The 15617-nt window shown below is 52.5% G+C and overlaps 1 protein-coding gene across 1 annotated transcript; it reads right to left on the bottom strand.

Annotated features, from left to right (window-relative positions):
* Positions 1–6213: 6213 nt before the first annotated feature.
* BANF1 (BAF nuclear assembly factor 1) lies at positions 6214–11040 on the bottom strand. The gene is made up of 3 exons (XM_061573844.1): positions 10932–11040; positions 7466–7594; positions 6214–6963 (listed from the first exon to the last, which is right to left on the bottom strand). Exons 2-3 carry the CDS (start codon positions 7589–7591, stop codon positions 6817–6819), a joined length of 273 nt encoding a protein of 90 aa, XP_061429828.1. The 5' UTR covers positions 7592–7594; positions 10932–11040; the 3' UTR covers positions 6214–6816.
* Between the last annotated feature and the right edge of the window lie 4577 nt (positions 11041–15617).

The following is a 15617-nucleotide window of genomic DNA, read 5'->3' as shown; positions in this document are numbered from 1 at the left end:
GGTGAGAGAGAGACACTCACTCACAGGTGAGAGAGAGACACTCACTCACAGGTGAGAGAGACACTCACTCACAGGTGAGAGAGACACACACAGGTCTGCCCCGCGTGTGTGAGAGAGACACTCACAGGTGTGCGAGTGAGAGGGTGGATAGTGGAAGTGAGAGCGTGTGAGACGGGGAGAGCGGCAGAGCGTTCCGCTCACCGCCCCCCCCCCCCCGCACCGAACATCACTCCCGCGTGTCTGTGTCCCCGTATGGACGTGAGAGGTGCAGAGCGCAAGACGAGGGGGAGAGAGAGAGAGCGTGAGAGATGGAGCATTAGAGATAGTGAGAGAGAGAGCGTGAGAGATGGAGCATTAGAGATAGTGAGAGAGAGAGCGTGAGAGATAGTGAGAGAGAGAGCGTGAGAGATGGAGCATTAGAGATAGTGAGAGAGAGAGAGCGTGAGAGATAGTGAGAGAGAGCGTGAGAGAGCGTGAGAGATAGAGAGCGTGAGAGATAGTGAGAGAGAGAGAGCGTGAGAGAGAGCATTAGAGATAGTGAGAGAGAGAGCGTGAGAGATAGTGAAAGAGAGAGCGTGAGAGAGAGAGAGCGTGAGAGATAGTGAGAGAGAGAGAGCGTGAGAGAGAGAGAGGAGAGACCTTCCGTGTCACTTACTCGGCAAGTCTCGCTCGCTCAGGTGCTGGGGCTTGACTTGCTTGCGTCGAGACATCGTGACTGCTACCGGCAATGGCGAGGAGTGCTCTGCTGGTCTTAATTCTGGCGATGGGGTTGTGGTGTGTTATTGTTGTTTTGGGTGCTGGGGAGTGGTGGTGGTGGGGGGTGATGGTGCTGCGATGTTCACTTGACAGAGTTTGAACTCTAAATGAGTCCCCGCGCAGAGCCAGTCTGGAGGAGGCGGGCGGAGCGGATGGGGGGGGGGGGGTTAGACATCGGGGCGGAGTGGGCGGAGCTTAGTGGGCGGAATGGGCGAAACTTGGTGGGTGGAATGGATGGGGGGGCTTGGTGGGTGGAATGGGTGAGACTTAGTGGTGAGTGGGTGAGACTTAGTGGGTGAGACTTAGTGGGTGGAGTGGGTGGAGTGGGGCTTGGTGGGTGGAGTGGGTGGGGCTTGGTGGGTGGAGTGGGTGGAGTGGGTGAGACTTAGTGGGTGGAGTGGGGCTTGGTGGGTGGAGTGGGTGGGGCTTGGTGGGTGGAATGGGTGAGACTTAGTGGGTGGAGTGGGTGGAGTGGGTGGGGCTTGGTGGGTGGAATGGATGGGGGGCTTGGTGGGTGGAGTGGGTGGGGGGCTTGGTGGGTAGAATGGGTAACACTTGGTGGGTGGAATGGGTAACACTTGGTGGGTGGAGTGGGTGGAGTGGGTGGGGGCTTGGTGGGTGGAGTGGGCGGGCGTTTTTAGAAATTGGTGGAACGGCAGGAGGAGGAAGTTGGCGGAAACAGAGACAGTCGGAACGGGGTGTGGGGAGAGTGGAGGGGGGGGGTTATGGTGGGGGGGGGGGGGGGTGCGTGGGGGGGGGGCTATGGTGGGGGGGGGGGTTGCGTGGTGGGGGTTATGGAGGATTTATTATTATGAAACCTGAAACGATTCACTATTCCAGCGATTATATTGTCGCGATGCAGGGTCGCGATTCAGTTTGTATTCTCTCTCTTGTTACATCTCGTTGGTATTGTCTGTCTCACGCTAGAGTCGATCATAGGAACCAATTTATACATCTATTAGTCGATAACACTCACGGGAACCATCGAGTCAGGCAGCAACAGTTGGGGGCGCGTTCACCGCGTGTCATCATCTCACCACCACACTCACTCACCTACACACTCACCTAGCCACACACTCACCTACACACTCACCTAGACACTCACCTACACACTCACCTACACACTCACCTAGCCACACACTCACCTACACACTCACCTAGACACTCACCTAGACACTCACCTACACACTCACCTAGCCACACACTCACCTACACACTCACCTACACACTCACCTACACACTCACTCACCTACACACGCACCTACACACTCACTCACCTACACACTCACCTACACGCTCACTCATCTACACACTCACTCACCTAGCCACTTACTCACCTACACACTCACCGACACACTCACTCACCTGCACACTCACCACCACACTCACTCACCCAGCCACTCACTCACCTAGCCACTCACTCACCTCGCCACTCACTCGCCCACCCACTCACCTAGCTACTCACTCGCCCACTCACTCACCCATCCAACCACTCACGCCCACTACTCAACCACACTGCTCCGATTAGCACGGTTGCCTATGTACGGTGCAAAATAAGTTAAGGTCCACTCTGGAATTCCTTCTCCCGTCATCACCATCGTATCTCTCCTCCTCCAAGCTCTCACAACAACATCTATTACAACTATGATACCAGCGTTGTTTGTTGCTGGTCGCCTGACGTGCTGGGGACCTTTGGGGCAATGTTACTCATCGGCAAACTCTGCTGAGTAGAAAATACAAAACTGTTGCGTAATGGATTATGTGGCCGCGTGGCCACCTGCCGGCATTGCCCGCTCACCCTCCCCATCCCTCGCCCCACCCCCTCACCCTCCCCCATCCCTAGCCCCGCCCCCCTCTTTATACCTTCACGAGGGAAGAATTCGCGGCCAATACTCAGAAGTGCCCGACGGTTCGATTCCGAGAAGTGGCGCTGTCGGTTTTATCATCGCTCCCGTGTCACGGACCACAGCTTTAGCCAATCCACTGCTGGATAAGCGCATGCCCCCCCCACCCCGCCCCCCATGTGTGGGTGGGGCTGTTTCACCGAAGCTCACCACGCTGGGCATCGCAGCTTTGTAAAAGGGCGGTGGTGGTGGGGGAGAGTTGCGAGGTGCCAGAAAATCTCTCCCCCAACTGATTGCAGGACGCGGCCGGTAATCGAACTCAGGTTGAGCCGGGTTCGTAGCGCAGTGCGCTCACCGCTGCGCCACCGATCTGCCACATTGTGTACACAGACACATATACAAACACATACCGCGACAAAGATCCCCCCCTGTAGCCTTCACGTGCTGTGTGGGGAAAGTGCTGTTCGTGAGCACTTATTATAAACGCCGGCACGGCACACGAGTGTGGCCAGCAACACGCCCAACCGCCTTTGTCGATTCAGTGGCGATGTTGACACACCGCACCAGGTACTCATTTGAGTGGACCTCGGGGAGGCCCAGATAATCGTCACCGGCGCTGGTGTTCGTCAGCATGAATGGGAACTCGTTTCGCCGTGGTCGGAGCGCAGCACGCGAACCGCTACACGACAGCTACCCACACACATCTCACCGAACCACGCTCAAACATTCCCTTGTGTCACCACACACACAGCCGCAGTTCGCCAGATGCACGTGACGCCAGGCGAGGTGGCACCTTCAGGCCACGTGTGGAGGAGGCTGCTGCTGCTGCCCTGAGTTCGATTCTCTGCATTTGAGCCGCCCAGCGCTTCGCTCGTCATGAGCGTCGCTCTTCCGCCCTCTGCTGTTATTGGAGGGCGACTGCTTCCAACCAACCAGCAGCGTCCTTCACGAGCCTCCCTCCACAGAAGCCGATTTTGACACGGCTGGTATCGGTATTCGGAAAGTCCACTTTGCTCCACACCCTCCTGCAGAGGTGGGACAAAGTCATTGTTATGCAAGTCCAAGTCGAGTCTCAAGTCATCAAATTCATGACTCGAGTCTGACTCGAGTCCAAGTCACATGACTCGAGTCCACACCTCAGAGGTGGGACAAAGTCATTATTATGCAAGTCCAAGTCGAGTCTCAAGTCATCAAATTCATGACTCGAGTCTGACTCGAGTCCAAGTCACATGACTCGAGTCCACACCTCAGAGGTGGGACAAAGCCATTGTTATGCAAGTCCAAGTCGAGTCTCAAGTCATCAAATTCATGACTCGAGTCTGACTCGAGTCCAAGTCACATGACTCGAGTCCACACCTCTGCCCTCCTGTGCCGTATCAGAGGTCTCTTCTTTAGTCCGTTGAGCTCCCTCAATCAGCCTAACCAGAATCTGCTCGGCTAGGGGCACACACACACCCATCACTCATCCCCACTTTTGCCACAAATGACCTCTCATCTGACAACTATTTGTATTCTTACCAGGTAAGTTCTACCGAGCTCGAAAGCGACCTGGCCACAAATGATAGCTCAACGAAGTGGCTTATCTTCGTGTGGAAATGTATAGCAGCCAAACACTCTGAACGCGTTATGTGGATTCTAAATGTGAAGGAAAACCCAAGAGGACCCACAGAAAAGCCCACGCGACCAGAGGGAGCGAGATGCAAACTCTAACTATACGGTTTGGGATCGAACCGACGAAACCTCCTACGCACCAGGCGAGGGAGTTAACATCCCGCCACGAGGCACCCCAATAGGGGGGGGGGGGGGCATTGGTTCGCGCACGACCTGCTCGGCATACTTTCACTGCCCCCTCCTACACCCAACACGGCCAATAGTGGTCACGTGAACGAACATGGCGACTATGACTGCATCGGCAGTGCACTCGTCACCATTGACCTGGTCTGATACATGTCGTCGTGCACAGATTGGGGAGGCCTTCATCCAGCAGTGCAGTCACCATTGGACGATGGCAGTTGCAGCAGCGATGCAATCCAGGATCTCGATGCCAATGTGAAGGTGCTGCTGCTCGTCATGACGAGGGCTTCAGCAGTTCCTGTCCGCTTGAGAACCGCTTGTTTAGTTTGTAGTCCTTCCCCCTGCACCTCCGATTAGCACGGTTGGGTTAGTACGGTGCAAAGGAAGTTCAACATGCGCACATCGGTGACGTTTTGCCGTTCCTCCGATGTTGAATGAGCATGGATCAGTGGGTTCACTGCGCAGTCCACACGGTAAAGATGTACTCGATGTTGAACTTCTTTTGCACCGTACGTAGATAACCGTGCTAACGGAGGTGTGGGGGAAGGACAAATATGGACGATAAGATAACCCTAACGCGAGTGCGATAGCTCAGTGGTTCTCGACCTTTTTTAAATCCTTTATATTAAGTTCGCTTGCGTGCTTACGACCGTGCAAATCTTCTCGTTTTTTAACCCACTTCCCGTGATCCAGTCGAGCTGACATTTTCCACACAGACTCGTTGTGACAATTAATTTTCGTGAAAATTTTTTCCCAAAATTTTAGTTTAGGGAAAACAAATTAAATATTTAATTACCAATTGCTTAATACTGGCAATCATCTGACTCATAGATTGCAGCCATCTCAAGCCAGAGGACGAGAGGACTCTAGCCGCGACGCATATAAAGGATTTAGAGTGAAAAACTTTGTTTTTACGGGTTTACTTGTTGGATAGTGTACCCCCCTTATTGAATTGTTTCAACTTAGTAACCCCCTTCCTTAACCCAACATTGTTGAGAAATAAATGTATGAATGAAAATCAATAAACAGACGCTCTGCATGCTTGACGCAATTTTGATAGCACTCGCTGGTTACACTTGGAGACCACATTGTTTACGATCAAGGAGCTTAGAAAATTACTTTATATCGTTCTCGGTTACCATTTAGATTTACATTCTACTGTAGTTATTTTATATTTGCATTCATACATTGATTATTCACCAATGACTCTCATGCATGATGTAACATTTATCAATCAGCTCACGTAGCCCCCCCTGGGACATTGCCCACTTACCCCCAGGGTTGAGAACCACTCCGGTAGAGAACAACTTATACTTTAACAACAGACAGAGCGCACAAGCAGCCTAATATCAAAGACTTTATTAACATCGCGTAGAGTAAAATGGGTCTCCGTTCCCTCTCCACAGCGAAACCGACCCTCCCTCGGGACAGAACAATTAAAATCCCGTGTCAAGATGAACAATTTCAAGAAAAATCCACCACGTGCTTCTTTTCCCCCCAGTTAAATCCCTCCGCAACAAACGGAACCAAACATCTGTCCACCCCCCCGCCACCGACGCATCCCATTAAAAATCAAACAATCACATAGCCAACAAACCACCGACAGCCACTGCCGAGACTCGCTCCTTCGACACTGGAACATGCGAGCAGCCGTGCCAGCGAGAGAGACCCGTGGTTGTTTTTTTTCTTTTCCCACCAGCGATTTGCCGGACTCGGTAGGTGTGTGAGCGAGCGGTGGACGAACGCATGGTGGGCGAGTGTGTGAGCGAGCGGTGGGCGAGTGCGTGGTGGGCGAGTGTGTGGGCAAGCGAGCGGGCGAGCGAGTGCGGATGTGCAGGCGAGCGGTGGGCGAGTGTGTGGGCGAGCGGTGGCTGGGTGTGTGGGTGTTTGAGCGAGCAGTGGGAGAGTGTGCAAGGGAGCGGTGGGTGTGTGGGCGAAACAGCGAGCGAGTAGTGGGCGTGGGAGCGAGCGGCGAGTGGGTGTGCGAGCGAGCGGTGGCTGAGTATGTGGGCGAGCAAGCGGTGGGTGTGAGCGAGCGGTGGGTGAGTGTGTGGGCAAGTGAGCGGGCGAGAGGCGAGTGTGTGGGTGTCTGACCGAGCGGTCGGTAAATCTGCGGATGGGCGAGCAAGTGGTGGGCGAGTGCGTGGACGAGCAAGCGGTGGATGCGTGGTCGAGCGAGCGGTGGGTGAGCGTGTGGAACGACGTGCGGTCGGTGTGTGGGCGAGCATCGCCACAGTGAATGACTAAGTAGGCGAGTGAACCGGCATCGCCGGGATCGCATGGGGAGCGGGGTGGAGTGAGCAACCAAGCCTCACTCCGGGCAGCAAAACAAGCGAGTGAGCGGTGAGCGCAGGAGGAGGCGGCGGTGGTGACATTTCTGAGGGTAAACGCACAGCGACGGGCCGCCGTGACGACGGGCGCCTCACAGGAAGGCGTCGCACCACTCGCGCAGGCAAGTGAAGCAGTCCGACGACTGCTTGGAGTTAGCATTGCAGACTTCCTTGAGCCACTCCTTGAAGAGCTCCTCCTCCTTCTTGAGAACCAGAAACTGGCCCAGCACCACGTATGCCTACACGGGGGAGAGCGGAGGGAGATGGGGAGATATGGAGGAAGCAAGGTAAGGAGGGAGGGAAGATATGTGGAGGGAATTAAGGAGAGGGAGGAGACAGTGAGGAAGGGGGCAAGGGATTGACAAAGGGAGGGAGGGAGCAGTGGTGTGGTAGGGGTTGTGGGGGAAGAAAGCATGAGACATTTGGTTGTGCAGCTCTGTAAATCCAATCGTGAATGAAGAACTCCATGACGTGACTTCATTAATGAGTGTGTGCGCAAGTGAGTAAGCGAGCGAGTGGTGGGCGAGCGAGTGGTGGGCGAGCGAGTGGTGGGCGAGTGAGTATGCGGGTGGGTGAACATGCGGGTAGGCGGGCGAGTAAGTGAGTGGGTGGTTTAGTGAGAGTGCGAGCATGCAAGTGGGGGAGTGGGTGAGCAGGTGGCCGAGTGAGCAGGTGAGCGAGTGAGTGGGCGGGTGAGCGAGCAGGCAGGCGAGTAGGCGGGTGAGTGAGCGAGCGAGTCACCCTGTCGAAGCCCTGTTCGATGAGCCGTCCCCCCAGGGTGTCGCCAATGCCGGCGAGCGCCGTCACCGGCTTCTCTCCCATGGGCTCTGCCACGAAGGAGCGGTGCTTCTGCGAGGTGGACGACATCTCCTGCACGCAACCGCAACAAAGATCCCCGTATAGCCTTAACAGACTGTTGAGGCAAGTGCTGTTCGTGAGTAGCGCCCATGAAGGCCGGCACGGCACACGAGGGGGTGGGTGGCAAGCACCACGCCCAGCCACCGTTGTCTCTTTAGTGGCGATGTTTACAAACCGCACCAGGTACTCATTAGAGGCTGAGTAGACCTAGGGGAGGCCTAGGACCGGTTCAGATCATTTGTGTTGGCGGTGTGCTGAAATCGAAGTCGTGTCGCTGGGTTCGAAGCGCAGCGGGCGAACCGGAACACGACAGCTCCCCACTCAACCGCAACCACAGCGGCTGTATACTTAGGGCAGCGCGTCATCCCGCCACTTAACTAACCACCTCAACAGCTCCCACACGCCACACGTTCACCACAACTCAACCGCATCTTCTATGCACGGCGTGCAAACCACAACTCAATGACAACTCAACCAACGAAACAATACTTGAAATGTAATGCCATGGGTTTACTCTCCAACACAGGCGGTGTGCTGCAGTAGGAAGTAATTGGCACGTTCTGCTGACGTGACAAACCTTACTAATTGGCTGTGTCGGGTGATGGCTGCTTAAACGACACATTTATATTTACGTGATCTAACCCCAAAAAAAAAATCTCTATTATGGATATTGGTTGTGAAAGCCTATGAGTGAAACTGTTCTAAGACACTCCGTACTTTCCGGAGCAGACAAAACCTGTGTACCGTTTTCAATCAAATAACGCAAATCTGTTGACGCGAAGCATGCACGAAGAGACGCGCACACACCCCGCAGAGCCACGTGTCAAGAACAGGTGTCTCTCGACGATTTTAATAAAGGAATGGCGTGCTTCAAAAAACACGCGTGGAACGAAATTTCCTAAACTGGAAATGGCTTTTCCCATTAATTTAATTCGAAAAAATGGGCGATGTGTTTCGGACAGTCATTCCAACCCTACTCCTAAATTAATAATATACACCGATACCACTTTTCACAAAACAAAATTAACATGAATATTAAAACGATGGAACAATTATTTATCTAAAACCTAAATAATTACCCATTTAAGCGAACTCAGATCTGCTGCATGTTGGAATGACTTTCGAGGCGATGTGGACGCGTTTCTGTTGCGCTGTAGCGGGGGGGGGGGACGACGACACCGTGACGCTGTCGAGGATGAGGATGGCTGCCCCCCTCTCAGGGCGCTTCTAGTTCGATGATCTCACCACACGCGTGCCGCAGTGGAATTTCGTTTACGCCGAAATCGAATTTCTTTAAATCGAAAAGTGTCCGTAATTTGTCAATCGCGTTAATGGGAAATTTCCTAAACTGACCTTGCGTTGGTAAATCGAGGGATACTTCAACAGGGAAGAGGTGCGTGACGTAACCTCGACAATTTGTTAAAGATTAATAAAAAAAATATTTAAATACAAAGTCAAACTAAAATCTTTCTTTGTACTAAATCTCACAACGAATAATCAATTTCACTCGAATAATCAACATCATCAGCCATCCACTGCTGGACGAAGCCCTCTCCGAAGCTGTTACCATCTCTCACGGTCCAGCTATGCAACAATGCAGCCAGTTTTCTGCGCACGATTCGATTGTACCGCTCCATCTCCGCACGTCGGCTGTCCCTCCTCCCTCGGCTGCTGGCGACGCGTAGATTACAAAACACACGCAGGTCACTTCCGTCGTTTAAATGAAACGAAATCGACTGACAGGACAAGTCACGACTCGAAGAAGGGGTGACGGCTGTTGTGCTAATCGACAAGTCGATTATGGTTGAGAAAAATGACGGAGTAACAGGCAAAGGATGGAACTCTTACGCGGGGAGAACGCTCGTTGTTACTTACTGACCAAATGCCCCGACTGGACATGTGAAAAAGAGCTTCATAGCTATATTCATATTCTTAGGTTTTTTCGGTAAAGTCACATAGGTAAAACATTAAAATTAATAAAAGTAAAATAAAATGAAAATCACGACGTTTCGGAGGCAACACAAGTCTCCGTCATCAGGTGGGACCGTCACAGCCAGATTTGCTGCATCAAGTGAGGCAATGATTCAAGATGTAATCCCTTAAAAGTAAGTTGAGGGGAGAGGAGAGGGGGGGGGAGCTCAGCTTCATAGCTGATCGGATTTCTCCTCCACCTGTGGAGGACGTTGATGGCGGTGGCTCTGGAAAGGCATTCACCCAGCAGGGGACTGACCATGGCTGATGAGCTCGCAACGCGCCCCCCCCCCCCCCCAATCGATCTTAATCGATCCGCGTCACCTGCTGTGGCATTAGGCGCGGGGACAGTAACGGACGAAGCGGAACGAAAACTGAAACAAGGAAATGTAAATAGAGCGTTTAACACAACTCATTAAAGGGATTCATCTTCTTGGTTCTTTCGGTAAAGTCACGTAGAAGGGAAGTAATAAAATAATTAAAATAAAACATAATAAAATCAAATAATTATCACGTTTCGGCTACAACGCAAGCAGCCGTCTTCTTCACCTGAATTATTTGATTTTTTGATTTTATTTGATTTTATTATGTTTTATTTTTATTATTTTATTACTTCCCTTCTACGTGACTTTACCGAAAGAACCAAGAAGATACATAATAGCAATTACGTTGTAAGATTATATTCGCGCTTGAACTCGTAATTTATATACTCGGGATAAGAAGTGGAGTCCATACTGGTATAGTAAGCTATAAAAGCGCTTTTTTCACAGAGGGTCAATGAAAATCTAGCGGGTCAAACCCAAAACCTAATTTGGGTGAAGAAACCCAAATTTACCTTAAAATTGCTTTGGGTCTCTCGGTAAAGTCACCGCAGAAAGGCCGAAAGCGAATCACACCGGGAGGAGATGGTCGCTTGTGTTGCCATCCAGACGTCGTCATGTTGTTATTGTATTTAAATCTACGCAACTTTTCACCGAAACACCCAAAGAAATCGAATTCCTGCAGTCACGAAAACTTCAATTGTTAAAACACACTCAGCAAACCAGTCGTAAAAATAGAACAAGCCTCACAATCGATTCCCGCAGCGAGCTCTACTAGGAATCGATTCGGCGGCAACGTTGACGCGGCGGGAGTCGATTAACTCGTAATCACTACCAATATATCAGAATCGATCCAGGCAAGGCTGAGGCGGGAATTGGGCCGCGTCAGTCGACAGCCAACGCGCGGGAAACCAGCGACGAGGCAGAGCAAACTCGACCCGCAGCTGCCGCGGCTACCACCGTCGCTTCCCCGCCACCGATGAGGAGGCGTTCGAGTCGCGAGCGTTTGTGGCGACGAGCCGAGACGCCATCGCGGCGTTCTTCCCCCCTCAACTCACCGCGGCTGATCCTCTCACGGAGACCCCCCCCGAGCTCGCCTGCTTCTCTGATTGGCGCGATGCGTGTCACGTGGACGCCCGCGACCAACCGACCAATATTTAAATTCACGGTTACGTCACTCGCCCACCCCCCCCCCCCCTATTGCCCACGCCCACTCTCACCAGGCCACGCCCCTCAGACCCCACCCACACAATATCTGACCACGCCCACTCTCACCAGGCCACGCCCCTCAGCCCCCACCCACACAATACCTGACCACGCCCACTCCCACCAGGCCACGCCCCTCAGACTCCACCCACACAATACCTGACCACGCCCACTCCCACCGGGCCACGCCCCTCAGACCCCGCCCACACAATACTTGACCACGCCCACTCCCACCAGGCCACGCCCCTCAGCCCCCACCCACACAATACCTGACCACGCCCACTCCCACCAGGCCACGCCCCCCAGACCCCGCCCACACAATACCTGACCACGCCCACTACCACCAGGCCACGCCCCTCAGACCCCGCCCACATAATACTTGACCACGCCCACTCCCACCAGGCCACGCCCCTCAGCCCCCACCCACACAATACCTGACCACGCCCACTCCCACCAGGCCACGCCCCTCAGACCCCGCCCACACAATACCTGACCACGCCCACTACCACCAGGCCACGCCCCTCAGACCCCGCCCACATAATACTTGACCACGCCCACTCCCACCAGGCCACGCCCCTCAGACCCCGCCCACATAATACTTGACCACGCCCACTCCCACCAGGCCACGCCCCTCAGACCCCACCCACACAATACCTGACCACGCCCACTCCCACCAGGCCACGCCCCTCAGCCCCCACCCACACAATACCTGACCACGCCCACTCCCACCGGGCCACGCCCCTCAGCCCCCACCCACAAAATACCTGACCACGCCCACTCCCACCAGGCCACGCCCCTCAGCCCCCACCCACAAAATACCTGACCACGCCCACTCCCACCAGGCCACGCCCCTCAGCCCCCACCACACAATATCTGACCACGCCCACTCCCACCAGGCCACGCCCCTCAGCCCCCACCCACACAATATCTGACCACGCCCACTCCCACCAGGCCACGCCCCTAAGCCCCCACCCACACAATATCTGACCACGCCCACTCTCGCCAGGCCACGCCCCTCAGCCCCCACCCACACAATATCTGACCACACCCACCACACGTTCACGTTAATCAATTGAACATTTTGAAATTGGCACATATCTTTTTTTTTATTTTATTGTATACCTACGTGACTTTACCGAAAGAACCAAAGAGTATATGATATTTGTTGCGATGAAAATAGCTTCATTTTGCGAAACGTCTCCTCGTATGTAGGTTTCCCATTTTCAGGCCCCCACACGATATTATGTGTTCATCCTGGAGGAATAGGAGGAGCTACACAGCTCTGTTTCATACTCTGACGCTGCTGCATGTTTGGAGTTTGCGTCTCTCTCTCTCTCTCCCTGTGGTCGCGTGGATTTTATCTCTGGGCTTCCCCTCTACTTTTAAGAATCAACATCACGCTTTTAGAATATTTGGCTGCTATAAATGTCCACTTCATCAGCCACTGATGAAGTGGGCGATCGTTTGTGGCCAGGCCGCTTCTGAAAACACGTTATACTCCAGTGGGGCTTACCTGGCAAGATAATAAGTATAACCCGTAAAAACAAAGTTTTTCACTCTAAATCCTTTATATGCGTGGCGGCTAGCGTCCTCTCGTCCTCTGGCTTGAGATGGCTGCCACCTATGGGTCAGATGATTGTCTGCCAGTATTAAGCAATTGGTAATTAAATATTTAATTTGTTTTCCCTAAACAGTGTACAATTTTGGAATTTTTTTTCACGAACATTAATTGTCTCGCACAACGAGTCTGTGTGCAAAATGTCAGCTCGATTGGATCACGGGAAGTGGGTTAAAAAACGACCGAAAGGTTTGCACGGTCGTAAGCAAGCAAGCAAGCACGCAAGCGAACTTAATATAAAGGATTTAAAAAGAGTTTCGCTTTATTTGTATATTTTTGCTACGTATTCACCTTTCCTATACTTTGCACTCCTATCGTGTTTGTGTTGTTTGTAACGTTCTGATATTTGTGAAAAAGAGCATTATAGCTCATCAGATTCAGATGCTTAACTTGATCATGAGCCTTAACGTACTAGTCTGTATTCTATTCTTGAGTATGATTGCAGCAGCAGCAGCAAGATGATTCAGGCTCTCGGTGTTCAATGTGGAGGTGCTGCTGTTGCTCTCCACGACGAGAAGGCCTCAGCAGAGAGAGAGAGAGTTCGTGGAGTGCTGCTGGTGAGTTTACTGCGCATGTTGTGAGTAGCATGACCACAGTCGCACTGCTGTGGATTGCCTTTCATCGATATCGCGAACAAAGTTCTCCACTCATTCTCAGAGAGGGCCGCATTCGCCGATGAGAGCTACCACACCGCCTGCAAGGGCTATTTCTAGATTTGAAGCTGTCGTGACTGCAAGGATTGTTACTTACTGACCAAATGCCCCGACTGGACATGTGAAAAAGAGCTTCATAGCTATATTCATATTCTTAGGTTTTTTCGGTAAAGTCACGTGGGTAAAACAATAAAATTACTAAAAGTAATAATAGAAATAAAATTAAATAATAAATCACGACGTTTCGGAGGCAACACAAGTCTCCGTCATCAGGTGGAACCGTCACAGCTAGAATGAGTGCATCAAGTGAGGCAAAATTCCAAGAGACAAGCCCTTAAATACAAGTTAAGGGGGGAGGGGCTTATCTGAATGTGGTGACCAGGGAATGTCACATGGGGGTGGTGGGCAGGGCTACAAGAGAAATTGGCCAACGTCGTCATGTGCAAGAGAACAATCGGTGTACCTCGACCTAAACCGGTGTTGGTTGAGAATCCAAATACAAAAAAAGGCAGTGCTGTTAAACGCTGGGGATGTCAACACTCGGTAAAGTAGAAAAGTACCTGTCAAATGAGATGGTACAAATATGTGTAGTTAAATCTTTTTTGCATGGTTAATAACATTTTTCCAATGATCGAATATGTTCGGCGATCTTGGACTTAGGGGAGGGGCTGCTTAGTGCGCAATTGAATGTCCACGGGGGGGGGGGGGGCAGGGGGGGGTTGACCTCACTGCCGGACATCAGGCAGAATGGGGAAAACCCCGTGGCCGCATGGGGTGCCATTCTGTAGGCGGCCAATACACCGGGGATATGAAGGTCCCAATCATTGCCTGACACCGACGCTACACATATATACAGACGCAATTTCAACCGAGACGACGGTTTTAAACTCGGCAATCATTGGAAAGATGTCAACCACTTTAGGTCATGACTTGATTTGTGTTTTCTTGTCAACCTCTACCGTCAGTAGTGTGGATGGGTGTAGCGAGGTGCAATGTCCCCCCATCTCTACCACCCCCCTCCCTCCCCCCATTGTCTAACGCACTCGCTTTACTTGTGTAATGAGAGAGCGTCACCTGGGGGGGTTACAGGGGACGTCTGCATGGCCACCGCTGGGTAACCGGTATCCAATCTGGAGTAGGGATTCGATCTAGGCCAAAGCAGAGGTCGCAACCGGATACCCGATACCCGGCTACCCGTACCCGGCCGGGTACGGATACAGGGCAGCCGTTTGCGACCCTGGTGCGGCCGGGTACGGGTAAGGAATCAAAACCCATTTGTGACCTCTGGGCCAAAGGTAACGGGCGGAGCTACTATACGGTAACCATCCAGAGGGTTCCACGAGCGGGCGTGGCTCCACCGGGAGGCAAATAAGCGGAGGCAGGAGAGGACTCGGGGTCGGTGTGGGAAGCCTCGGGTCCGGACTGCATCGCCGCTCGACCTCTCCTCGCCAACGACCACGTGGCGAACCTCCAGCGAAGCAGCATCTCCTCCTGGGCACGCCGCCAAGCAGCGGCGTGAACGGAGAGGGGGAGAGAGAGAGAGGCGTGCCGCGGTAAGTGGATCGAGACGGACCGTCAAGGCAGCGGGGGAAGCCAGGGAACTGCCCAGAGAGAGAGTGCGGAGCGGTGCAGACATTCGGCTGAATAAAAGACACCAGTCAAGAGTTGTCGTGGAAGTCGCTTATTCCACTTGTACTTCTGGTGCTTTGCTCCTACATTGGCACTGGCTGCCCCACCCATGCTGTCTACGGCGCACAGCTTTGCTCACTCTGAAAGCCCTTTATAAGCAGTTGCATGCGAAGGCTTGCCCCCTCTTTTCTCTCCGCCTGATGAAGACCGCTTGTGTTGCGATCGAAACGTGTTTTTTTGCTTTTATTTTAAATTAAAATTTTAAATATAATTTTATTTTTATTATCTACGTGACTTTACCGAAAGAACCAAGAATATGAATTTCTGCATTCACGAAAGTTTAGTCAAAATTGATACGGTCCAGGGCCAGTCGCACTAGTGGCTGTGTATCAACGTGCCACCTGATCGATCCTTATCGACCATATCGGCAGTTCACCACCATTGATTCAAACAAGGCGGACTGCAGGCGAGACACTGCATGTCGAAACCGGTAGTTGTTTAGCTTGTTGCGAATCAATGCTGGTCAAGTATGAATTCCGAGGAGAGACGGTTTGTGTGGGGAGATGAATTGTCTGCTTATTTATGTTGGTGATACGCATCAGAAACGCGATGTTATCGGCCCAAATTAATCCACGTCG

Source organism: Lethenteron reissneri, chromosome 53 (assembly GCF_015708825.2).
Source record: "Lethenteron reissneri isolate LAM-NWPU_2019-01 chromosome 53, ASM1570882v1, whole genome shotgun sequence".
Classification (NCBI taxonomy): domain Eukaryota; kingdom Metazoa; phylum Chordata; class Hyperoartia; order Petromyzontiformes; family Petromyzontidae; genus Lethenteron; species Lethenteron reissneri.
Note: the sequence above shows the minus strand (reverse complement) of the source record. Positions and strands in the feature narration are given on the sequence as shown.

Bases quoted from the DNA above. Each gene is read 5' to 3' on its own strand.
- BANF1 (XM_061573844.1), bottom strand. From the start codon at position 7,591: ATGTCGTCCACCTCGCAGAAGCACCGCTCCTTCGTGGCAGAGCCCATG. The intron at 6,964-7,465 runs GTGACTCGCTCG...TCCCCCGTGTAG, and splicing joins TCGAACAGGGCTTCGACAGG to GCATACGTGGTGCTGGGCCA.